At 37.7% G+C, this 27,227-nt stretch overlaps 1 protein-coding gene across 1 annotated transcript; it reads right to left on the bottom strand.

Annotated features, from left to right (window-relative positions):
• Positions 1-3,275: 3,275 nt before the first annotated feature.
• npdc1a (neural proliferation, differentiation and control, 1a) lies at positions 3,276-25,916 on the bottom strand. The gene is made up of 9 exons (XM_079256120.1): positions 25,650-25,916; positions 15,064-15,210; positions 6,406-6,519; positions 5,963-6,196; positions 5,097-5,163; positions 4,590-4,680; positions 4,355-4,434; positions 4,131-4,230; positions 3,276-4,040 (listed from the first exon to the last, which is right to left on the bottom strand). Exons 1-9 carry the CDS (start codon positions 25,753-25,755, stop codon positions 3,969-3,971), a joined length of 1,011 nt encoding a protein of 336 aa, XP_079112246.1. The 5' UTR covers positions 25,756-25,916; the 3' UTR covers positions 3,276-3,968.
• Between the last annotated feature and the right edge of the window lie 1,311 nt (positions 25,917-27,227).

Below are 27,227 nucleotides of genomic sequence, written 5' to 3'. Positions count from 1 at the left end.
TTTAAATGTTTGAATAATTAAAGTGTTTATTAATTAATAATTTCAATCAATGCACACCAGACACAAATACTAACAGAAATTAAACTTTTTGGTGGAATTTACACTTAGGATTTCACTGAGTTTCTCTATCCCTCCATTAACTAGTATTTGATGTCAACAAATAAAACACAAAATGTCCTAGAAATCAGACTGGAAGCCAGAAGATGGTTTGGTGTAAATGCTTAATACAAGAAAGGGAGCACTAAAAACACACCTTAAATCTTGATGGTTGAAATGCAGCTGAAATTATTGATTTATTGCATGGTGGAATGTGTTGAGATTAAAATAAAATGATCCATAGAAATCAGAATCATTAACCTATAGTGTACCCTGCCTTTCGCCCAAAGACTGCTGGGAAAGGCTCCAGCTTCCCCGCGACCCTTCATCAGATTCAGCGGTCAGGATAATGAATGAATGACCTAAGGAGTTAATTCTGCATTCAGAATCATATTCGATTAAAAGTAAAAAAAGATCCCACATACAATGAGTCTGAGGATCTCATCCTGGTACCTAATGGCAGTTAAGGTATCTCATTGGTGCAGTCTCCATGGTGCCGCCAGACTTTCTTGTTTATTTTACTTTAATAACCCAAGATGACAGATTAAGTCCCTTATTTAATCCCTCCCAGTTACACTAGAGGGACTGCCAGGCCTGGGACTTCAGGTAAAGGGCTTTGCACAAGTGACCACAGTAGTTCAGCTCGGTTGCCATCCAGGGATTTGAACCCAGGTCCTCCAGATCCAAGCCCACCTCACATGTGCTCAGTGTGAACCTCCTCTACTCTGGGAAGAGCACTGGGTGGCAATGATGAATCTGCTAATCCTGGGATTTTCTGCCAAATGCCAATAAGACTGCACAGTGTTGAGTTGTGAGCACAGGCCCCACTTGTGGATGTCAGGCCCTCATACCACCCTGCTGAAGCCTGTTTCTGACAGTTTGAGCAGAAACACCTATATTTGTTGCCTGCTGGAGGTAATTTTGTAGGACAGACATTTTGTTGTGGTCCTGCTGCTTGACTGTTGTCCTCCTACAAACATCCAGAATCTCCTGGTATACTGGTTTGGCTCATAGTATCTGCTCTACTGTCTCGACAGTGTGCTGGGAGACACGACAGGCTTCGAATATTAGATTTGCCATCCAGGATGAGCAACTTCTGTTCCTTATGTTACCTTTAATGGTAGAAGATTTGTTTCCTTTAAAATGACCTATTAAATATTAGTAATTTTTTAAAATAGATTGCAATCAGAACCAAATTCATTAATGTTTTTAAATCACTATTGAACTTTTATTTAAAAAAAAAAAATAATAATAATAATAATAACAATAATTTTACTCATTTGTTTGTACAATAAAACAGTGTTTCCAATCCTGGTCCTTAAGTATTACTGCCCTGTCTTAGATGTTTTCCAAAACCAAGAAAGTGGACCACATCAGTCCGGTTCTGAGGCCTGTCCGTCAGAGGATAGACTTGGGATGCATTCACATCAGGTTGGTCTGCTAGACTGTCTAATGAGGGACTCGGCTCAGCTGGGGGGGGGTATCCATTCCGACTGAGATTGCCTTCACACTGCACTTTGGTCAAACGCGCCAAACTTTTACAATAATGTAAAATAATTCCCTCCAAAGGTGGCGCTGCACCAGTGCAGCAAATGCAGGAAGTGACTTTTTGTTATGTAGTCCGCTTCCTGTATTTGGTCTGCTTGAAATGAGCAGAGACCTGCTTTAGTAGGCAGAACGAGTCCGCTTCTTTAGTCCAAATCAGAATTTGTTTGGCACATTCAAAGCTCCCCAAATGAAGCAGACTTTCCAAACAGACTGATTCGAATCAAAAAGGCTGATGTGAATGTGCCCTTGAAAGTTCTGCTGCTCAGAGACCTCCTGTTCCATTATGAATCTACCAGACCCCTCAGGTCATCTGGATCAGGGTTTTTTTTTTTGTTTTTTTTTTTTTAAATCAGTTCCTAGAGACATGAAGAAGCTGCATTCAGCTTCAATGCTCCGCATGTCTGGAACAAACTCCCAAAATATCAGATCAGCTGAAACACGTTATTTAAATCGAGGTTAAAGAACCACCTGTTCTCAGCTGCATTTCAGTAGTTTTTATTCAAAGCTATTTTGAGTTTATTTCAAGTCCAAATCTGCATGTTTCTGGATTTAATGTTTCTTTTTCCTTGCTTTTATATTTAAAATTTAAATTATGGTTCATATTTTCTAATGTTTTGTCTCTGTAAAGCACTTTGAATCACCCTGTTGTTGAATTGTGCTATATAAATAAACTTGCCTTGCCTTAACACACCAGATTCAGATTAATGAACGTCCTCATCAAGGCCTTTGCAAGTCTGTTAGCAAGCCATTTGTTTCATTCTTTGTGTTAAAGAAGGGTTGCCTCTAAAACATGCAAGAGTGGTACTAAAGGACCAGGATTAGGAAACGGTGTAAGATTTTATCTACAAATGTCCTTTAAATGTTCAGTTGATGGAAAAAAAAAAAGGTATTTTTTTCCCCTTTTCACTTATCTAAAGTTTAACTTGTTATTGTAGCAAATTAGCCAAAACAATTAAATTACAACCTGAAATTACCCTTCAACCCCACCAACCTACTGTGTGCTGTACAGTTTGCCATATTTTACTGCTGAATATTAAAAAAAAAAACAAAAAAAAAACAACTTAATGAAAACAAAAAATCTAATGAATACCACAATGTTGTTTTCCTCTGAGCTCCTCCCCCTGAAGGGGTCGCCACAGTGAATCATCTTCCAACTCCTTAGCTGGTACAGAAGCCCTGTTTGCATGGTTATACTCTGGTGCATGTTTTACATTCTTGGCGCAACCCTCTGCATTTATCCGGACTTGAGACCAGCTTTCAGAGAACACTTGTGTCCCCTCAGGGCTGCAGCATGGGAGGAGCAGGACTCGAATCGCTGACCTTCAGGTAACAGAACAACCAGCTCTACCACCTGAGCCACTGCCACTCCTAATGAATACTACAATATGCACAGACATAAAAGACTCGATTAGTATTTCTATGTGGTAAAAAGTTTTAATTCCAATCTTTAGTCTGCATGTACAAATGTCTATAAAAAGTGAAAACTATCACTCTTTGTACATTTTGCAGCACAAGATTAGCTTTGGACTGATAGAAGGACAGAGAAGAAACAGGAGCAATACAAGACAAGAGAGATACCACAAAACATCCAATATAGCGCTTCTCCAAAAACTTCATTTTAATGCTCAGAAATCACTTTTACTGTAGATCCCTCCTGCAACAACAGGATAGGAAAACGGTGCATCAAAGCTTTGCCATGATTCAAACACAGTACAGTCAAACCATGCAACAGACATCGCCAAGTACATCATTTCATCAATATTAATATGTCTATACTCTATCCTCTTAAAATCTTGATGAGCAGCTTATATGACAAGAAATAACTTAGCAACACTAGGGGCAAGAATTTACTAAACTTGGTTGTGTTTTGGAGTTTTTAAACAGGGGGAAAAAAAATCCAGGAAATTCGTAATAAACTGTTTCTCTTCTGTGTTTCACTGTGTTAGATCATGTTGTATGGAGTCATAGTCTTTGGAAGTAGCTGCACAAATATAGGGAAATAGTAAAGCTGGAGACAAAAATTCAAACTAAGAATTTAACATTTAAACAGGACAAACACCTATAAGAAGAGTTCTAACTTAATTTAAAAACATTAAAAGACAGGGTCGCTCCAGAGCAGTGAGAGAAATAAATGAACAGGGGACCCATCACATATTTTCCGCATTAACAAGCCATAGTGGTGAACATATGTTTATTTTATAACCTCATCTTCCACTTCAATGCATTGTAAAATTTAAGGGGTGTCTTCCAAAGAAATGTCTTGTGTGCCTCTGTGTGCATGTCTACATCTAAATGAGTGTGTGCATCTGTAGAGAGTTCGGCATTCACTTCTGTTTCCCTTGATAATCTACAGATGAATCATCGAACAGGGGGTTTTTCACCTCCATCTCTCCAGTCTGTCAAAGAAAGAAAGAAACAGATTATAAGTAATAAAAGTTTGCATCAGAAATCATCCACTGTGTGTGTGTCTGTGCACATCCACTCACGGGGGCAAGTCCTGGGCACTCATATACTGTAAAACCTCCTCCCACTTCTTCCTCGTCTGATGTAACTTCTGTCTCAACAGCTTTCTGTTCGGGTTTGTGACTGAAAGCAAAAAAAAAAAAAAAAAAATTGAGGTTACACAGACAGTTAAAAGAGGATGTGGCTGCAAATGTTTAGTCTTCTGCAAAATATGAAACACGAAACAGGAAGAAAAAAATACACATACGTTCCCATTGACATCATCTGTTGTTTTTGATGTTGATAGTGATACATTTGAGCACTCTGAGCCAGAGTCTTATCCCCCATCTGCAAAAAAAAAAAAAAAAAAAAAAAAGAGCAGAAAGTGTGAAGAACATTTGAAACAGGAAGATCGGTGTTTAGTGGCAGTATAAGTAATTGCCAAATGGAAGTAAAATTTGTCTCCAGCTGTCAACTGTTGACAGGAAGGCATGCAACCTTACTGAAGTGCTGTTGGCTGTGGCAGAATGAATGCCTGGTCCTCTGAAAGCAGGGTAGTCAACCTTTGCAGCACGATGAGAATCACGCTGCAACCTGTAGGAGGAACCAGGAAGCTGAGTTACCACGAACAGCAAGCTGAACGCTGTTCAGCTCGAGTACACAACATGTCTTTAACTTAAACTGAATAAATATTTTTATGATAGTGAAGTAAGTGTGGGTAGCATTTGCGTGATCCATCAGAAGTAAATACAATATTTATAACAGGGTGGAAAACGTAACACTCTACAGTCTGCTGTCATAACTGTGCGGTTAAGCTGCACTTGACCTACAGGAAAACATAAAAATGTATATGAAAATAGGAAATGTATGCCTTTTTTTTGTGCACAAACTGATTATGATGATGAAGACCATGTCACTTTTAAATATGAAAATAAAATGCACTTTTTTCCCCCATCAACTTAGGATACCCAACAGTTACATCAAGTGTGATTTTCAGTGCTTATACTTACTTAATGAAACAGACGGTAGCCAGAATCACAGCCACAGTGCCCAACAGCACACCCAACGAGATCATAACTACAGATTGATGGAAAGAAAGAGGTGACGAAAGAGGAAAAAACAGAGGACGGGTTGTTATGAGTCACAAATATGCATGTTTGCAGGAGTCTGATTATTTCTGTAACTGTGATAATAATGTTATCTCGAATACTTGTTTCATTTCCAATATTGTATGTTTTTGTTTGTGTTGTAATGACTACATAATTTCATTTCAAGTTTCATTTATCACATAGTTGAAGAGGGGTAAAGTATTTGAGCTTTTATTTCGACACACCCCAAGTTACATCCTGTTGGGCTGCTCTCCTGAGAGTTTAAAATAAGCAATGAGCCGGCACCTGCACCAGTACAGTAGAGATGCTGCAGGGTGTAAAAGATTTGGATTTCTATATTTCCTGAGGACTAAATAATTCCCTTGCAAGGAGCATGCAGCCAAGAGGTTTCATGGGGAAATATGGGGAGAAGTCTTCAAATAAACCAGTTGCAAGAAAGTCAGTTGTTCTGCTTGTGCTTTGGGGAAATATAACTTCCATGCTTCACATTTAGCTCTATAATTACACTTCAGCTTATTGTCAGTTATCGCAATCAGCTGTAGTCTTAATATTTATAAAAAGAAAAAGGATAAAATCTTTCCTGTAAATCTAATACAAGTACTCAGAGAGACTAATTCAAAAGCAAATAAATACTTTGATCAAGATCAGTTGAATCTTCACTACGTGCACATTTCTAAAATCCAATACATTAATAAATATGGCTTTCCTTTGTGGGTAAACAAAACATTTTAAAATACTGTACACCCGCACGTGAAAGTCATACTTACTGACAATGATGCTGTCATTCTTGGGTGTTGGCACAGCTATAGGACCAGCTCTGTCATGACCTCCAGTGACCCTGGGTTGGGGGGTTGGTGTGTTAGGAAGGCCAGTTTCAGCTGGATCTGGAGTTGCAGTGCTGCTACTCTGGTGTTCACCCGAGAGTCTGTCCTGGTTTTTCTGTTTTTGTTTGGCGGCATCTGTCCTGTTGATATTATTATCCGCTTGTAAAGATATGGAAGCTGGAGGGAGAGAGTGAAGGGAAAGTGACTGATCAAAACCTGAAAAGGTACAGAACTGCTTCTAAGAGTTTAAACCCTCTGCCTGCATGGAAAAGAAAAAAATAGAAGTAAAAACTGGTTCAAGATTATGCAGTAAAAATCGCAAACTCTGGACTTTCTGTGTAGGTGTAAAAGCATTTCACTGAGAACATGTATTAGTGGTTTCTCACCCGTATGCTTTTGTTGAGTTTTTGATGGTTTAATCTCGGACACTTCTTGTTTCTCTACGACAGAGTGAATGAGATCGATTTCTTCATCTGGGTCAGAGTAGGCCGAAACTGCGACTAACAAACAAACAAAAAAATTAGTAATGCTGTCAAATAAATTAAAACTAAAAACAATTATCAAAAGTAAAGTGTATTTGTAAAAATGCAACAGCCAGACTGAGTAACAGTGAAACTCTTAATGCCTTAAAATCATGGCAAGTAAAAAAATTTTTAAAAAAGCAAAAAAAAAAAAAAAAAAAAAAAAAAGCAGAAATATTTAAATGAGGCTGTAATATCACCAATTTTACCACTACTTAGAAACCAATAATAGCTGAAACTTTTAAAAAAAAAAAAAAAAAAAAGAAGAAAATATTCAATTTTCTCTGCTTTTAATGGTGTTATTGTATGAATTAACTAGCAAATACTTTTAGAAAGAATTCCTCTAAAAACATAATAGTTTTTTCAATTTGCCAAATCAGTAAACTCAAACTCCTACAACTGTTTTTACATATTTTATTTTATTGATCTATTTTTTTTATTATTAATTATCATTATCAGAGCTAAACAAGTAAACAAATAAAAGCAGAAAATAATGATCCATAAGATTGTAGACTAAGTAAGGTTTATAAATTAAATGTTTGAAGACTGATGTCTTAGTTCGTCTCATGAAGGATTATTTTCTTCTATATTGCTAATAGCTGTACATCAAAAGTAGAAAGTCAGGCATAGTTCAGATAGACCAGGATATCTGATTGGTCAATGTTGATTAAAAGGTAAACTGTTGCAAACTGAACACTCTTTTAGAGCAACTCAGAGCATCTCTATCCCCGTGCATTTCATTGCACCAACCATATGGAGTCGGTATGTAGTAGGATGTATGTATGTATGTAGGAGCAGCAGAGAATCTACTTCTTAACGAGACTCGTGTAATTTGGAGTGATCTGAAAAAACTTCAATCTGCTCGTCTGCTTGATTACTATACGTATATTGTAGTAAGAGTCTGTCAACAACACCAAAAACCTCATCAATGCATGATCCAAGTTTTTGTGTTACTATGTGGAACATTTAGTAATTCACAGAGTGCTAAAAGACTGTTTAGTAAAATAGTTCTGCATTCCAGCCATGTGTTGGATGACGATTAACTTTTGCTTCCAGTAAAGTGCAGCATGATTTTTCACTTTTAAATAAGAATTGGTATAGTGAATTTCATTCATATGCAGATATGTGTGTTTAAGTGGTGGTGTGTGTGGTGTCTGAGCTTGTGATGAAAGACAAAAAAATTTAGTAAAAAAAAATAAATCACCACCTCATCCCACCTTGAAGTCCGTCCAGTTGAGCGACTCTGGGTAAAACGGAGAATCTGAGCATGGGTGAATGTGGTTTAGGCATGCATGCATTCATTTACGTGTGTTTTCAGGATCTCGCCTCTGAAGTGAGAGACAGGGAGTGTGCCCATGTGTTTTGTTTGTTTGGGGAACTGGTAAAAAGGGGAGACAATACTAAACTGTTGTTAACAACCCTTTAGGCCAGACAGCAAGCCACATTCCTGCAGAACTGCTGAGGGCTCCAGGGAGACCAGGGCCGATAGTGTGTGTGTGGCCTGGGGAAGAAGAACTGCAGGGGGTAGGAGCAATCAGCCAAACCTTGGCTTCACTGGGCCTCAACTTGCTACATTTACAATAGATCCCAAACCCCAGTGTTAATGGAGGTGATCAATGAGTTATTTCCCTACATAAAGAATCCCTGTAATATATCACAGAAAGAAAAAAAAAATCATAGGTAAGTACGTACAAACTTGGTGAGAGATGACAAGTGAGTGCACAAAAACCACACTTATGTGATGCCACCTCACACCAGTATCACCCACTCGACATCCTGGGCCAGAACATGGACAGTTGTTGTGCATAACATCCACTTTAAAAACCACTGAAAAATAAATGAGCAACACAAGCAGCTCTGTCTAATCAAATGTGATGCTTGCCTCACCTACCTACATTACATTGAAGATTGCAGTGTCACTTTCAGTCCAGAAGGCTGGCCATCTGGCTCAGCTAACGTGTGTGATATGACATGCCAGCAACTTTCACTGGCTGTTTTGTTATTTTCTTACCCCCCTCCACTAATCCCTATTTAGTGCACTCCATAGCAGGTGTCTGTGGAGGCGGGATGTACCATCTGCACTTTGCAGGTGGTTTGGAGCACCAACTGTGCCCATGTGCTCGCCAGGAATGTGTGGTAATACAGGTGTAAGTATGAAAAGAAGATACACAATAAGATGATAGATTACTGAAGACCTGCCCGAAAGCCTTTAAAAAGCCGTTTTATTTTTTTAAGAGGCACAAACTTCGTCCCACCCGAGGGACAAAGTTGATAATTCGCCAATAAAAGTGACAATTGATTGTATATGTGTGGATTGTCACACACTCACTGAGCATGCACACCTCTTCTCGTATAAGAGAGTTTTGTCACTGGCTTGATAATGACCTATAACCTCTTGAGAGCACCCAGGGGGCAGCTGGGTACAGCAAACAAACACTAAACAACTCAACAGGGGCTGTGTGTCACACACATCAGTGCTGTTGTCTTTTCCCACTTAAAAACCATTCATGTTTCTTCCTCCCCCAAAAAACATGCGTGCACACAAACACACACACACACACACTTCCTTCCCATTTCTTCTGGTTAAAAGAAAAAATTATCATTGATGGATAGCATTTTATACGTATCTTGCTGGCTTTGTGTAAGCTTGGAGAATTTACTATACGGTATTTCAAAAGTATTTGAAATGAGTCTCTTGTGATGTTTTGAACCAATACTTTGTCAGTAAGCTGTTAGGATCAATAGACAGGAATACAACTCTTTTTGTGTGTGCGTGTATTGATTGAAATGTTTTTTTTAATGTGTGTGTGTGTGTGTGTGTGTGCATGTGTGAGAAGGACATTATTATGGGGAGTGTGTTTTGAAATTGCTATGTTACAAACTGTATGCAAAGGCTGTGTTTAAATATGCAGAATGTGTTTTTACAATGTAAAGCACTTTGTGTTGCTGGTTGCATAAAAAGTGCTTTATGAATAAAGTTTGTTTTGATTTTATATTATTTTCTTTTAAATCTTATCTATAAAATATCATTTAATGGCTTAAACATCTAAAAGCTTTTTGGAGTTCCAAGTGCTGCAAAACTTTGATAAAAACAACAAAATATCAAACTTTGATAGTCATTAATATTTTGTCAGTAAATCATTGATGTCAGACCGAAAAAGAAAAAAAAGATACAACTTTTAAACTTATTCTGATATAATCTCCATAATTTTACATACACATGATAGGATAAGTTGAGTCTTGCTGTCGAGAGTGCATTAAAGATCAGTGTGCTCTGCTGCCATCTAGTGGTTTATTGGATATACAACAGAAATGAGGAAGACGCTAGTTCACCGAAAATAATCAGTCCCTCTAAAACAGAGGTGTCCAGCTCCGGTCCTCGAGGGCCAGAATCCTGCAGGTTTTCTATGTATCCCTGCTCAGACACACCTGATTCAAATTAATTAGAAGTAGAGCTTAATCAGTTGTGCACGTCATTAGCTGTTTGATCCATTTAGTGGAAGCTAGATGTGTTGGAACAGGAATACATGGGAAACCTGCAGGACAGCGGCCCTCGAGGACCGACTTTGGACACCCCTGCTCTAAAACAAATGATCTGATTGTGTTCGTTTTGTAAGAGTCTACTAAATTAAGTTAAAAAAAAGGCAACCACATATCACAATTTTATCATATGCCTATATTTACTTTATATAAAGGTTGCCTGGTTTTAAGATTTAGAATTTGACAATTGAAATGTACCTTAAACAATAAAACTCTTTGGCTGGTTGAATGTAGCCCTGAGTCACTGTCCCACCTGCTCCAGTTTTGAATCAGTGCATGAAATCTGACCAGCCCTATTCTGAATCGGTAAACAAGCCACCTGCTTTTAACTCATTTAGACAATAAAGTGGTGACCTACAGAAACTAAAAGGAAATATCAGACCTCTGTTAGATATTTGCTCAGGTTGTGTGCAAGTCTGACAATTTACTAGACTGGGTTTACGTAAGCAAAGAAGAGAAAACCAACAAAATTCCATACTGGTTTATGTGTGGATGCCAGAGACAAAGATACTCTGTAAAACACTCTAAATGCACACCACTTAGAGTACACCTTGCCTTAAGCACATACGCAATTTATACGCTTATAAAAAATGTATACCATGTCTGTTTGTGTTTCTAATTGAAGGACATGGCTTTGAGGCATATTATGTGTTTACCAATGGCAGTGAACGCCTCCATGTCAAATACAAGCAGGTTCCACAATGAAAGTACTGCTTGGCTTACTTGCTCTCCGACTGTGTCAATCTTGGCAAATGTTTAAATATTGCACTCAGTTGAAAGTCTCTTTTTTTTTTTTTTTTTTTTTTTACATAATCAGCTTGAAGTCATGCAACATTACAGATAACCACAAAAGCAAATCAACTTTAAAAGAAGAGAAATGGAAGCACAATCATTTTTATCAGTTTTGAATTTTGACTTAATACCAACAATAGACACCAAAAGAACAATTATGTCCCGTAGCTCATTGTCCACATGCAACATAAAAACAAAATGCAACAAATGCAAGTTACATTTAGAAAATGTTCTGCTTTTCCTTCCAAGCTTTCCAGATGAAAGAAGCTTCAAAAAGCAGAGAGAGGGAGTAAAGACTTAAAGTCAAAACTGCACTGTTGTCAAGTGCACACTGAAACCTGCATGACTACATCCATTCAAGTGAATCAAAGTAAAAATAATTAAAATATCTGTATATATGCCAGTGTCAGTTAATTCATATTGATATAGCTATAAAAATCAAGAGGTTTATCCCAAAATACTGAATATTAATACAAAATCCAAATGAGTCAGTGTGTAATGTACTGCAATGCTGATACAGAAAGAGCAACAAATGTGATCAACTAAAATCCCACCAAGAGGAAGCCGTGGTGTGGGAATACCAGCCTCACACCTGCAGCTTTGCTACCTTTACACATAACATGAAGGTATTAAATATATGATTTACTAAAAGCAGAATAACAAGCTAAAAAGTTGGGTGGTGGTGAACAGAGGTGATGACAGCAGTATCCTGGATCAGCTGCAGTGCTCCTCCGGCATGTTTCTGCAGACACTGTTTCACAGCACTGCTTTAGAAATAAACACCCTCACAGATCTGAGGGCTGCTAAGCTTTACTTTATTTGAATTTGTTTTTTGTTTTTTTTGTTTGTTTTTTTTCATGGATAGATAAAGCTTTGAAAACTATTACTATGGCTTAAATTAAAAAGCCATCAAATGCTGAAACCAAATTTCTGTTATGAAAATGTGCATTTTTCATCCTTTGGCAATAGATCCTTTATCTTAAGTTTGATTTGTCCTCAAGTTTAATCACTTGCTTAGTGTTGTAAATCATAAACCAAATGCACTAAATGCAGTACTTGACACATCTGAACCAGTGATGGCAAATGTCCTCATTTCTTCTGTTTGTATAAAACATATTGTGGATATTTTTTTTGTTCAGTCTGAAAATGGCAAACTCGATCTCCCTTGTGAATCACTCTGTTCTGTATAGTCTCTAAGGGGTTTACATAACCAAACGAGGGAGCTTAAATGCCAGCATGATGTGCTGGATTCATAAACCCCGCACACGTGAGCACAAATCATCACTACATCGAAACACTAAGAACTAGTCAACAAATCCTCACTTCTTATGCATTAAGATGAGCTGTATGATGATTCCAACAATAGTTAAGCAAAGTTTGTGCTGGGTCCTCTCCTGCTGCAGACGCATCTAAATTATTAATCCTGCAGAGGTCCCTTGTGAGGCCACCGAAGGACATGACTATGCATAGCTGTAAATACGGGTACAATTATACAGATGAAAGCCAGTTCCCTTAAATATAAACAATTTCTCTCTTCAATTTCTGTAGTGTGTGCTTGAAACATGAGGTGCGTGCCAGCAGTTCAATGCCATGCCATGGAAATGAGACAAATTAGATTTATTCCTGCAGCCTGGCCCCTTTATTGAGAGATATTAGATTCAGTGATGGAGATGAAGGGCAGTGGGGAGAGAGAGAGAGAGAGAGAGAGAGAGAGAGAGAGAGAGAGAAACATGTCATCTCAGTGATTAGGCTTTGCCAGAGCGGGGGTGAGGCAGGGCAGTGAATATGTGTGTGCTGCAAACACAGCAGGAGTGGATTAAAGAAAAAATGCAGAGGCTCATACTGCACTGTAGTTGTGAGAGATGTGGGTGGGATAAAGGGAGGGAGAGCAAAGGGTGAAGACATGAGACTACAACACCAGTTGAGAAAAAAATATATGCCATGAAGAGATTTAAAAAGTACACAAATGTGTGACATAAAATATAACTAAACACTTAAAAATATAGGAATAGATAAGTGCATGCATGTTTTCTTTTCTAAGTTTAACTGCTGGGCATCAGACCTCCCATTCAGACATACTGTCTCATGCAGAGATGAAATGAAAAATGAAATAATAAAAATGTATTAGGATGTAACTGCATCCGAATACATGCAGTTGGATGTGACTTATCTTTCCGACTATTTAGCAGTACTTTGCAGACTAAGTTCTGGCACTTCATAAACTCAGTGGGTTCACTTGTCTTGACAAATAATCCCACATTATTTACATCTATTTACACTCATTTCAGTAGAAGTGACTGTTTCACATGTATTAGATACACAGCAGCCTACACGCATTCTCATAAACCCGGGTTTTGTTCCAGAAAGAAGTCTCAACTAACTCTGAAACTGAAACAAAACTCAAGGTTACTCTGAGCTGGTCAACTCTGAAATTTTGGTTCCAGACAAGCTGCTTTCAGTTGGGTCAGTCAACTGAATATCCTTACCTATAGTTAAGAACTACAATAAAAAGCCATCATCTATTGAGCTTTGATATCTGGATTCACCATGGCAACTGCTGACAAAAAAACATCTTAGCTATTTCACCCACAGGAGCAAGAGGGTCTTATTCACGTGTACGAGGAACATGAAAAAGTATTTGATAAAAATAAAAATTTAAAAAAGGAATAATGTTGCTGCTAAGGAGAGAGAAGCAGCAGGTAGAAAATTGTGATCAGTGACTCACTCGCATTATAGAATGGAAAACCCAGACAATCTAGTTTCTCTAACTTAGGGTTCACAAACCTAAGAGTTTTGGATAGGCACCTGAAATTACAATCAATAATAATATTAATAATAATAATAAAAATATTTTTTATTCAACAATGACAAAAAACTTCATGACACTTTACAACAAAAAAGATAAAGCACTAGATAAAATTCTGCATAAAATAAAGAAAAACGTAAAAAAATAAAATAAAAATGGAACTACAATGTAGATTAACTTAAACCATCTTAAACACATAAATAAATGAGTCTTGAGTTTGGATTAAAGATGGGGAGAGACTTAATGTTTTGCACGTCAAGCAGAAAAGAGTTCCAAAGTTTGGGAACAGAGCTGAAAGGTGGGCAGTGGGCACAGTAAGAATGGAGGAGGACCAGCTGGAGCTTGTGGAGGGACTTCCAAAGGAGACTTAAAAGGAGGGAGTTACAGTAATTGATGCGTGAGGTGACAAGGATGGAGGCAGTTTGGACAGTAAGGGAGGAGCGGAGGCGGTTGGTATCATGAAGATAGAAATAAGCAGACCGGGTGATGCTATCGATGTGGGAATGGAACAACAGTCTGTTTTTGAGGATGACACCCAAACTTAACCTGAGGGGAGAGGGAGACTGAGAACCTATCAATGGCAAGCAGGAAGCTGTCAACTTTGGATAATAAAGATTTTGTGCAATGAGAGCTTGGTTTTTTCACTGTTGGGTTTCAAAAAGTCGGAATTTGAACCAGGATTTGACTTCAGAAAAGCAGGAGGTAAGAGAGGAGGGTGGAGGCTGGTAACAGTAGCCTTGGTTTTCCACCACCAAAAGGCTCCGTGGAAGTCTAATTGCTAGAGATGCATCACTCTGTAGTTCAGGTTTGTAATGCATAAAATATGTATTAATTCTCTTAATACTCTTAAAAAATTTTAAATGAGACTTTTGATGAAAATAAAGTTCTAAATAAAAAGAAATATCTTATCATCTAATCAATTTAACTACATCTAAAAAAAAAAACACTTTGCATGTGTTAAGACATGTTGGACTGCAAAAACATCAATCTAATGACAAACTATTCGTATATCCAACAACCTTTTAATGTGTTTCAGAAATACTTGAGATTATTCTCCAAAAACAGAAAAAGAGAGGAAGAATTAATGTTCAGCGATCTAAAAGGGGAAGTGAAGATGAATCCACTTCCGATCTCCTTCTGTTTCTCTTTAGTTATTAACAGAAAATCAGACATAACTCACAACATTATTCTCTAATTTATTAAGGGATCGTTATGAGTGAAAAAAAGAAATCTAAGAAACTCTGGCCCTCCTGACTTTCAGACTATCAGAAAAATGTATCAAGTCAATGCCCTGTATGTATTAATATGCCGCTGTACCATGCCCATCACATTCATAATTTCGCAGAGCTGTGCGTCTACTTGTGTGCAAAAGGTATTCTGCATACCGTGATGGGGGCGCCTAACCAGCACACAGCGTCCTTCCTCGTTCTCCTGAAATTGGGAGAGACAGGAGCCGCAGTGGGAAGAGCCAGGCTGGCAGTGGTGACGTCTCTCCTGGACACAGTCGAGAGGGGAGGGGCACCTTGTGTGAGCTGAAGGAGAGACAGAGAGAAAACCATTTCAGCAGCATCACACACATAGGAGCGATTCAGAAACAATTTTGTTTTACTGAGGCAGTGAAATATAAACACTGATGTGGAACGGCATTAAAAAATCCGGAGAATACGTTGTGTGCCACTTTTACAGCTCTCATTAGGAGATCACTCTTTAGTCTGAAATAAAACATCTGCCCAAGAAAAGAGCATCTGCTGATGTCAAAGTTACATCACAGCTTCACCAAAACAGAAAATGGTTTAAAAATAGCTAATAACTCTTAACTTTACACAAAAGTACTAAGAAACATTTCTACAAAAAGAAAAATCCTACATTTGCAATTCTTTAGTTGCCTAAAGCAGGTTAAAAAAAACAAACAGTGGTCTACATCTGCTCTGTCACAATCATGTTAGATAACCGCCTGACCTGATTACCGATGTTTGACAGAGCTGAAAGTAGTTTGCAGCACAAATACACACAGCTTGCAAGACACAGAGGATGTTGCACCACAGCAGGTGTGTTTGGCAGCAGAGGGCAGGTGGAGGTCCGGGATGCCCTCAGAGCGTATAATGAGCCCAGTGGTGCTGCACAGCAGGCCAGCTAAAGGTGAATAGCACAGCGGGTGTTGATGCTGGCGTAACAGACACGACATGCACGATCGGGAGGAAGGCAGAGGATAAAGTGCACGTTTTTAAGGTTACGGTTGATCAGCTCTGCCATGTCAGAGTTTACATTTAATTTAAGAGATCTACGATAGCACGCCTTACTCAGAATATAAGCTGTCAAAACCTATTGGTACTATGAGAATGTAAGTTGAAAAAAGGTCACTGAGAATGCATCTGACTATATAAAACTTTGTCGCTTTCTGCACAAAAAAGGGAATAACACAACAGGTGAATAGTGGATCTAAATTACTTCTACAGGAACGAGGCCTGTGATAATTGGACTTAAATTATGGAAAAGATGTGAGTTATTGAAGAAGCCAAACTTTAAGATATGTGACAGTATCAGACATGGGATTAATCAGGGGAAATGGACGAGATTGGGAACAACAGCAACTCAGTTACAAAGTGGCAGATCATAGAGCGGGTCAGCGGATGCTGAGGTACAGGGCGTCAACTTTCTGCAGAGTCAATCACAACAGATCTCCAAACTTCATGTTACCTTCAGATTAGCTCCAGTTCCACACATGGAAAGCTTCATGGAATGCATTTCCATAGCTAAGCTGCTGCATCCAAGCTATACATCACCAAGTGCTATATCTTACATCAAAGTCACGTGACTTGGTTTCTGGTTGTATACGTACTGGTGAAGGATAATAATAATAATTATCTGCATTCATGCTTTCGGTTTTAGTCTCCCACATGAATGCCAGATGAACTGCTGAACAGAGGTGCTGTGATTCTAGCTGCATTATTATAATCAGCAGTGCGCATATTTTTTATGAAAGTAGAGCACCCTGCACTTTTACTTTCATAAGAGATTAACTGTCTGGCCCTTTTTTTTTTGTTGAAAATGCTGGTGATTCATTTGGGCTGTAAAAATGTTTGGTGTAGTTTTGTGTTTGACCATATTTGAGGCATCTGGCAACAACAGATGGGTTTGATTTATCACAATGAAAGCTTATTGATGTATTGAGGTTTACAAGTTCTTGTTAAACTGATTATTATCACTGCTAGTACGCTGTGTCTATCTAGAAATTATGGGTATTGTTGCTCTATGCAACAATACCTGATGAAAATGAAGGAACATGAAATGTTTTCAAAAGATGTGTTTTTTGTCAAACTATAACTCTAACAAACATGTTTTGTTTTATTTGAACCTGCTCAAACCACACATAACAGAGATAACACTCTCTTGACTGACTTGCAAGATATTGAAACTGCAGGTAATTCTATGAAGTAGCTCAAAAACAAACCATTTCCATTTCCTGTCCTTGCTGTCTGTCCTTGAGGTTCTGCTGGAGGTTTCCTTCCTGTTAAAAGGGAGTTTTTTCCTTCCCACTGTCGCCGGTATGTTTGTTCAGGATGGGAGATTGAATTGGAGCCTCCAACTCAATCTGTTGGTTTCCTCATACAGGCTATTATGAATTGGCTTTCATTAGGCTTTTTTCCCTGTCTGTAAAACATCTTGAGATGGCAATGCCACGATTTGACACTATATAAATAAAGTTGAATTGAAATATGCTAACACTGTCAATAAAAACGTGTGAAAAGATGAGCCAAAGGTTTTATATTTGTAAAGAAATGCAAGTTGCAGTCAGACAGAACAAATATAAGGAAGGAAGTAGGCATTAAAAGAAGAATGCATTATTTAATCAGAAATGAGGAAGACTTTTGTCTGAATGTATTACTGTCCAGAAAATATGAAATAACCAAATACAAGATGCGGATAGAACATGGAGGTGATAGTTGGTGCAATTCCTTGGGAACAGGTGAAAGACATACCATGACTTTAAATAATCCAGGATCACAAGTTTGTCTTTAGTTTGTTTAGTTTCTGATTTCCTGCCACCAGCCACCCTGTTTGTTTGGTACAAATACTCTTGTGTAAACTTCACAGGCTATTCATCTGCTGCTCAGTCTCTGAGGCAGACTAGTTAGTGGCATAAAAAGGTATGGATATGCACACCCTTTTGAGTTTGTCATTGGTGACGTTTTCTTGTAAGGCATGTTGTGTATGCCTTTTGCAATTAACTATCTCATACGTTTGCAAACTTTACATTTTTTAACAGTTTGATATTTTTGCTTTTCAGCCTAATTTCCAGAAGCAAACAATTATTTACAATGGGAAAATATAGAGAAGTGATGGTGCTTTTAGTGGAGGAAGAAGTGACTCATCTTTTGCAAATCTAATCTGCTTTTTTCTGTAATGTGCCTCCAGCCCTGCCTCATGTACACAATGTCTGACATGCAGTTTGATTAAAAACTGTGGTCTTGCAAAACCAAGCCCACAAAAAGAGAGAGAACAGAGTTTCTGTTTGGTTTTCACAAGATACTGAGACCTCTGAGCTACTTGAAGACATCTAGTGGTTTTCCAATCTTAGGTTACAATATTCCCTTTAACCTACTAATAGGTGGATCGTATTTCCCACCAGCGAGCCTACGCAGCGTGAGGGCAAATGAACAGGCGTGCAATCCCACGAAAAGCTGAGAAGGCAGCACCCACAGAGCTTTGATTGAATGCTGATCGTCTGAAAGATAGCTCAAGCCGGAAAGGCCAAACTCCAGTCGTCAGCAACTGATTTGAAAGAAGAAACGATAATGCGGCGGAAATTTAGCCCTAATAAGAACAAAAAGCATCACCAGTAACAGTAATCTTGGACAGCAATGCATGCTTTACTCAGTTTAACAATGTTTTCTTTCACATAGATGTTAAAGAGCTTCACTTTGGAGCAACATGTGTTGCAAACAGGAAAAACAAAATAAAAAATTACCAGTGGTTCAAATGGTCCTATTTTGAGCGCAACCCTCATCGGGTAATGGAAAGCTAAATCAAGCAGTCGGTTGTTTGTGGGAGCTGTTGCAGCGCTAAACAGAGGAACACTATATTGCCATGGTATGTGCTTATCTGCTTTTACATGCCTTGGAAGTTAAGTCACATCCCATTCTTAAGTGTGTAATATAATGTGGGCCCACCATTTCAAGCTAATTTTTGACCATTTTTCCAGAAGTACATGTGTGAGATCAGATACCAGTCTTGGCCTGGCCCCTTTAATACATCCTAAAGGTGTTGAATTGGGTTGAGGTCAGGACTCTGTGCAAGACATTGAAGTTCTTTCCCACCAAACTCGCTCATCCATGTCTTTATGCACCTTGCCTTGTGCACTGGTGTGCAGTCATGTTGGAAAAGGAAAAGGCCATCCCAAAACTGTTCCTACAAAGTTAGGAGAACAAAACTGTCTTAAATCTGTTGATATGCTAAAGGATTCAGAGTTCCTTTCACCAAATCACCTTCACCAAACTTCATACTTGGTACAATGAGGTCAGACATGTACCACTCTCCTAGCAACGGCCAAAACCAGACAAGTCCATCAGATTGCCAGATGTAAAATATAATTCATGATTCAAGAGAACATATCTCCCTCGCTCTGGAGACCAGTGGCGACGGGTTTCACACTACTGCACCTGACGTGGGCTTGGCTTTGTAAGACCACGAGAATTGCCAGTTGTTGAAGAAATCTTCGTCTCCTTTGTTGTCTGCGCCTTGCTGTAGATAATCGCATCAAAACACCGGTTGCCCAGGCAACAGAAAGTAGCTCGGCTGATAAAGGCAAATTGGAAAACAATCACTCATCGCAATTGTTTGCGTAGCAAATAGAGAGCCGCCGTTTGATGATGTCGTCACGATATAGTGGTGTCCCATTTCTTAGGGGAACATTTTCAACACTTGACACTAACCCCTCAATGGGGAGCCATGGGGTAGGGCTAGGGGAAGGGGTTAAAAAAAAAAAAAAAAAAAAAAAAGAGAATTGGGATTTAGCCATAATCTGTTTAACAGCAGAGGGAGAAAGAAAAAAAAAAAAAAAAAAACTAATGCTGTTTGAAATGCAGCAGTTTGGAGGCAAAGCAGTTTTTTTTTGTTTTTCTTTTAAATTCAAAATACAGCAAGTAAGTTACAGAAATGTCACATAACCATGGTAACGTCTCTGTTTTTATTCCTCGGCTCAGTCGAGGAGACAAGAGTACGAAACATTACAAAATTAGTAAAAAGCAATGAAGAAAGAAATAATCTTGTAGGAAATCAGTACATTTGGCTTCAGCAAAGACAGGAGGAGGAGTGAGAACGCATTATGTAACTCACAAAATAGTCCTTGGGAAAAGTGAAAAATGACTTTGCTAACCATCTGCTGCTGCTGTTGCCAGGCTGTGTGCTCAGCAGCAGCATTGCCAGGAAGAAATGAGTGTCAAACAGAGGCACACATTCACACACAGCCTGGTAAAACACTTACACTCTTAGATCAACACAAGAATGTGGAGTTTCACACCACCACTTGTGCTCCTTCAAGCTGTTGTACAAATAAGATGTAACAAATGTCACCTGTGATGTAACTGAGTGTGCATGTATGTGAACATGGCAGAGATAGAGTTAGGAGAAGCAGGGTATGGGTCAGCCAGGAGGGTCATACATTCCCATTGTGTACATTTCCTGACCTTCAGATAGCAGACAGGAAGTAAGCCAAACACTCCAAATCAAATGGAAAACATTAAAGAGCTTTGCTCAGTGCCCTTCACTTGATATATAACCACAGTATTTAGTTCCACATGGATGAAGTGTCTGAGTGCTTTTGAATTCATGCGAGTATGTCCGCGTTAAGCTTTTTTGTGTTTCTAAGCTCCTGGTTGTTCACGATGTCTCAGTCTTGAAAAACAAAAGAAAAACAAATGTGGAGAAGCTAGTTTATGATGGTTTTTAATGGAATATAATAGGTCAAGGGACACTTTTATATGACTACGTGAAGTACTACATCATTTATATTAATTTTACATGTAAACAGGAGCTCTTTTTTTTTTTAAATTGCTCATTTTTGGTTTTGGAGAAAGTTCTGTCAAAACACTTGACTTCTTTCATGAATACCGATGTTTCTAACAGTTTCCAGTCAGGTTTCAAAGCACTTCATATAATAAAGACACCACATTTTAAAGGAACTACTGATCTATCAAAGTACAGCTAGAGGAAACTGGTCTATTTGACTTCCTTTAGAAAAAGGCTGCTAAATAATCTAAAATGTATTATAATATATACAACTGTATGAATGAGTGATCATTTTTGAAGATGTTGAATTCAAATTTCTTTATTTTGTTGGCTATCTTTATTCATAATCGATATCGCATTGCATTGCAATATCAATAATGACATTAAATTGAGGGCACAGCTCTTAAAGTAGGCTACATGCAATGATTATAACCTTCTCCTAAAAAAGAAAATTGTCAGTTTAAATGAATGGAAAATGCATCCACATCTGCTGCTGGATAGAGTTCCTTAGAAATGCCTGAGAGTCATGATGTAAATATTATATAAAAATTATATAAAATTAAAGAATTAAAGAAAGAAAATGTTTTCTGCACACTGGTGTTCATTTCCCACTATAACCTGATGAAACAGACTGACTCCTACATGTGCAGGTTTTGGTGGAAAGTGGGGCATAGCTATGCACCTGTTTAACACAGATGATGGGGCTCACACACACACAGCTACCATGGAAAAACAGAGGCCAAAAAATGAGATATATTCAACTTTCTGGATTATTTACAGAACACGTTAAAAAAAAAAAAAAAAAAAAAGGTTCATTCTATTCTGATACATATCACAAATGCAATAAATTTAATATTAGAATCATACCATGGAAATTTTTTCATTTCTTCATTTGTGGTTAATCATTTTGTTAAAGAACAACAAGTTGTGCCATAAATCCATGTGGAAAACATCAGAAAATTGTTCAAGTGCATTTAGAAAAAGTCTAATTAGGTTCCCCTGTAAAGGTAATAGGGCATTTTTGATGCATTCTGACATAAAAAAAAAAAAAAAAGGCTATTATCTCTACTTCTGGAGAGTAGTGTAAATTAGTGTATTGCATGTTTTCTCAAGTGAAGATGATGATTATATTTTTTCGTTCCTCCATTGTGGAATGTAGGCTTACAGAAGAATGAGGAGGTACAAGACTTTCTATTGTTCTTTTGTGATGTTGTCATGTCCATTCTGCCTTATCTCTCTCCACATCTGTCTTCTCTGCTGCAGTAGTTTCTGTAATGTCGGGCAATTATGACTCACCCATTACACAGGAGACAATTAGTATGTCAATATCAACAGAGTGAGGCAGCATAACACAACCCAGAGGAAAAAACAAAGACTAAAAATGATTATTTTGTAGTGTCAGCCTTTAGGAGAGAAAAAAATAATCTCCCTGCTTAAATCTTTTTTTATATCTATTTTTCAAGGTCATCACTTTTGTTGGCCTCTGGCTGGAACAGTTATTAAAGTACTCAATGACACAAAATATCTTTCATAGTCAACCCAGTCATTGAGAGTTGTCAAATTAAAACAGTAAATCAACAAGTTAACTTTAATAACCCAGAGGGACTGGGTGGCTTTGGCTTGCAATTTCCTCAAAATACTTTATAAGGGTGTATGTATGTTATCAAAAGCACAAAGTGTAACATCTAGACAACCTTCTTGGTTAAGCACTACATAAAAGTTAAACATCTGCATCAGATGTCATCATCTCAATTCTATTAAATAGTGTCAATGATATGTCAGTTTTCTTGGAAAGGATGTGGTAAAGACAAATGCAAACCTGTGCAATGAAACCTGCTGACGCAAAGAAACAGGGGTGTTTTCTAATTTGTCAGTTTAATCACAGTATGGCTGATATAATGCACTCCTGCGGCACTAGAACAATTAAGGCTAGTATTAACAATGAAAGAGCATATTGTGATTCAGACTAAATGAATTAATGCCTTCTCTTGAGTGAGCAGTCCAAGTTGAAAAATTATAGTACTCCAATTTCCTGGAGAGGTCTTTTTAGTCAATCATGTTTTCAAAGGAAGACACCAAATGCATGGGAAAGAATACGACACAGCAAGAGAGAGAAGTAGTTTGGAGAACTACTGAAGCATAGCAGCACTTGCTGCCATTTATTTTTCAGACCTTCAGATGGAAACACAGTGAGGTAAATCAATATTTCTGAGGGCTGTTTTCTATACGTTGGGTCATTTACATACCACCATGGGAAACCATCTTAGTCATTTCCTCTATATCTGACAAGCTGGTAATGCCACAATGACAAAAGATCTATATAACAGATCCACATGAAAGCATAGAGAGCACTTTTTATCTTTAGCCTGGATTTTCTAAATTACTTCCTGGAACTACAGACTTCACACACATAGTAGACTATATATATATGAATAGAGGGTGGATTGCATGAATCACAAAATAAATAAATAAACAAGCAAATTTTCATCAAATAGCAATGTTTTGTTTTTGTTTTTTTTTTTGTTGTTGTTGTTTTGTTTTTTTTTAAAGAAATCCCCTTTAGTTAATCTTGTTGCTTGTTCCTCATTCCTGACTAAATTTCACTGTTGAAGCTTCCTTGTGTTTTAGTGATTTTCCATTAGAGCCTTTTGGATGTGTTTTCTTCTATTAATAGGGCCTAACATAACACAATTCACACAAAGAGCAACCACCATCAACAATAACAGAATTATTCTTTAACTGAGAAAGAAAAATCCAAATGACACCAGAAGCATATGTTTTTAGATGGTGTATAGATGCAAGCAGTACATAATCTCCAGCCCTATGAGCCAACTCTGTGTTTTTTATGTCCCAGCTGACCTTTCCCTTTTCTTAATATCCACCACAACACAGAACACTGCTTTTGCTGCAGGGCAGAAAAGGTGACTGAGAACCCTTAAGGCCACTGGCTATGTGTGCAAAGCAGAGATAGAGTGCAACACTTAATCTTTGACTCATTAAAGCTTAACCCTGGTGGAGGAAAAGGCCACAGGCAGTGGCTCACTGAATAATAATCTCACTGATACCATGTGAGTATCGTGAATAACAAACGTGACATTAAAACGTGGCACCACAACAATGATCAGACATAATTAACAATATTGATGAGTGCAGATAACACACATTACCTGTTTTAAAATAAGGAAGTTCCTTCTAATTCAATAAATCCCAGTGAGCTTGAAGTACACAAAAACAGTTGCATGCTAATTAATTAACCTAAATCTCTGCCAGCATAGTAGAAGGCATGGTGTATGTGATCAATTGCTTAAATGGAAATTTTGGATAACTTCCATGTCTAAAACTCAATGTTCAGTGAAAGCTTTCTGACATATTTACACATGAAGACAAGTCACATTTTCCTGAATCAACCATTCGATAAATCCATCCAAATCAGCCTTATTCCTGACTGCGTGCATTCCCGGTAGCAGACGCCAGTGATAAATAGAAAAGCACTTTTCTACGGCAAGCTTTACTTCGTATGTATGAGTAGAGTCTGCATCATTTCTGTGCAGCTACTTTATGCAATCACTTATTTCTGCACTGGGTTAGGGAAAAGGCATAAAAGGGTGTCATCTCAACCCTTTTGTGATTTTAACACAACATAAGTTTTTTTTCCCTTCTCAATAGACCTCAAACTGACATATTTCCACATCCTGTTAAGAACAAGTCATATTCAAATGTAAGGGGTATAAATCCAAGTGTTAATAATCTTTGTTTCTTTTATAAAACTATTCACTGGAAGCTCCACTTCCTGGGAACATGTGCATGTATTTGCTTTCATTTATAATTTACGCTACATCAGGAAAGCAGCTAAATGTCCATTCCATAATATGACCAACGCAGACCCCGTGTCTCCAAATCACAGTTGTGCCAGGTGTGTATGGGACGAGGACTGGCTTCAAAATCATGAAGTCACAAATTATTATCCCATACTTAGATTTTAAGGAAACACAGAAAATTAACACTTTGAATTAGGTGAAAAACAAATGGTTTGAGGTAAACAAGTATCACAACTGGAACTGTTATTGTGAAAACAAAGATTTACATGTTTAAATTTACATAAATACATGCCCATATTTTCCACTAGATATTCACCATATCTCAAATAAAGGCTAAAAATGACAGATAGTCCATCTGTTTGTTCCATTTTCTCTCTCTTATTTTCATTTTGTGCATAAAAAGCTCTGGGTAGATTACCTACCTTGGACACATTAATAAAAACCTATCCGTCTCCTTTTATACTCATGCTCACATGGGATAATCAATATAACTTATGAACTTGTTATACAATTTCCAGTTAGCTACAGTTCTAGTATTAAAGTGCACAAAATTGCAACTGTATGTAATTTTTTTCCACATACTGTAAAAATGTTGATACATTTATTAAATTTTTGTAATATCTTTTAAGCTCAAGTAAGCATCATTAGTTTAAAAGTTCAACTTTGGCATCTCTGTTACAAGACATAATATATTGATCACCTTTTATTGGAGAACAAATAAGTGAAACATAAACAATTGTTCACAAGGAAATGAATGAAGCTAACGTACAAGGAAGGGACTGTTATCTTTCTAACAATGCTACCTGTTAAACCTGTCCAAAACGTCGGTATAAACTGAATGGGACGTCCCAAACTTTTAAAGCATCTTCAAAATGAGCACAAAAATGACATTTGCTAAATAACATGAATAGTACGTATTGCGTTAAATGCATTTAGACTGTTTCAACTGTCCTCCCTCGATTAAAAAAAAAAAGAAGAAGAAGAAAAAGAAAGGGGGAAAAAAGAGAAGAAAATGCTTTAATTATCAAAAGCGGTGGGTGACAGGTGACCCAGAAAAGATAAATGAGACAGACGGGGATTGGAGAAAATCTGATCAGGAAAACAACGGGCTTGGCTTGGCTCTCAATTAGTGCGTGTGAATTTACCTGGAAGGCTAGCGCTGATGGGGACGACGCATAGCAGGACCGCGGCCAGCAGCAGCAGCGAGGCCCGGCGCTGGCGTCCGTACCGCGGGCTGGAGAGCAGCAGCATCCTGGGGTCTTGTTGTTGTCGGAAAACCGAGGACGGGTGTTGTCATTCCCTCATCACTTTTGTGTTATCTTCGTGTTTTGTTTAGCAACGCAAGAGAGCTTCAGCACAAATGAAGACAGAGCAATAAGCTGCAAAGGTAGCACCGGGATGCCGTCTGGCCACGCACAAACACTCACTGCGCAGTGTAATCCGTGGTGGTGCTAAAGATAGTGGAGCTCCTGGCAGGGGAGGAGGGGGCGGCGATGTGTTAGATATGCTGCCTTCAGGGCTTACTCGTAAAATTCACAAATAAGTAGCACACAAGCTTTTCTTGGAAGACATAATTTTTTAAATACCAATTAAACATTTTATTGTGACGATTTTGATTAAGCAGACATTTCGAATATAATGAGAACAATTGCTTAAGTAGAATTGAACATGACAGTCATGTCAGCTCATTTTTTTAAATAAAATTACATTTTTCTATGATCAAGAGGGACGTTAAAAGCATTTGCATGATGTATTAGAAATCATGGGAATATAGTGGTTGGGTTTCAGTGTGAATATCATAGGAGAAAAGGTGTGTCAACTGTTATAATAACAATATAAATTAATGCACTGACCTCAGCTTAAATTATTTTCTTTTTCAAAAATGGGCATTTTTTTTGCAATTGTTGTTGCTTCAGATTTGATTTTATACCCTTACTGTAATCATCCATATGTGTTCATGTTATTACCAGTATCTGTATGACTTAGGTGAAGAAAAAAGATGGCACACCACCTGAAGGCAACAGTTTACTGGAGATTAAAGGGAAATAACGTAGGAGATGCGTCTGGCGTCATGACGTGGAAAACCGGTTTAATAACATGACGTACCAGCATGGTTTACAGTGCAGCATTCAGTTAAACAAAAAAAGTCGGTTTTTGTCAATTTTTCAAACATTTATTTCTTGTTTATTACCAATTTGTGTGTGTACACACACACACACACACACACACACACACACACACACACACACACACATATATATATATATATATATATATATATATATATATATATATATATATATATATATATATAAATGTGTGTGTGTGTGATAGATAGATAGATAGATAGATAGATAGATTTATATAAAATTGAAAACAAAAATAAATTAGTTGACATAAATGTTAAATACATTTATTTTTACAGTAATGTTTATATTGTTTGTTTGATCCCAGATAACTGCTTTTGAAAAGCAGCAGCTGGGGTCAAGACAATTCCCCACGTGACAATGTAAACATCCATATCAAAATAGAACAACAATGTCAATATCTGGGTCCCTTGTCCAATGTTTATTAATACATCATGAGTCTCACACTAAAAAGCACCTTATTTGACATGTACTCTCCAACTCCACAAAAATTATTCTTATAATTTTAATAAGTCTTTTAGACCACAGGATTTGACTATCAAAACAAAAACAAATAACAGTGGTTAAAGATACATA

This window comes from Telmatherina bonti, assembly GCF_933228915.1.
Source record: "Telmatherina bonti genome assembly, chromosome: 17".
NCBI lineage: Eukaryota > Metazoa > Chordata > Actinopteri > Atheriniformes > Telmatherinidae > Telmatherina > Telmatherina bonti.
The sequence above is the reverse complement of the archived record's forward strand: the minus strand, read 5'-3'. Positions and strand labels throughout refer to the sequence as shown.

Bases quoted from the DNA above. Each gene is read 5' to 3' on its own strand.
- npdc1a (XM_079256120.1), bottom strand. From the start codon at position 25,755: ATGCTGCTGCTCTCCAGCCCGCGGTACGGACGCCAGCGCCGGGCCTCG. The intron at 6,197-6,405 runs GTGAGAAACCAC...CTCTCCCTCCAG, and splicing joins AACTCAACAAAAGCATACGG to CTTCCATATCTTTACAAGCG. The intron at 4,681-5,096 runs GTAAGTATAAGC...TTCCTCCTACAG, and splicing joins GCTACCGTCTGTTTCATTAA to GTTGCAGCGTGATTCTCATC.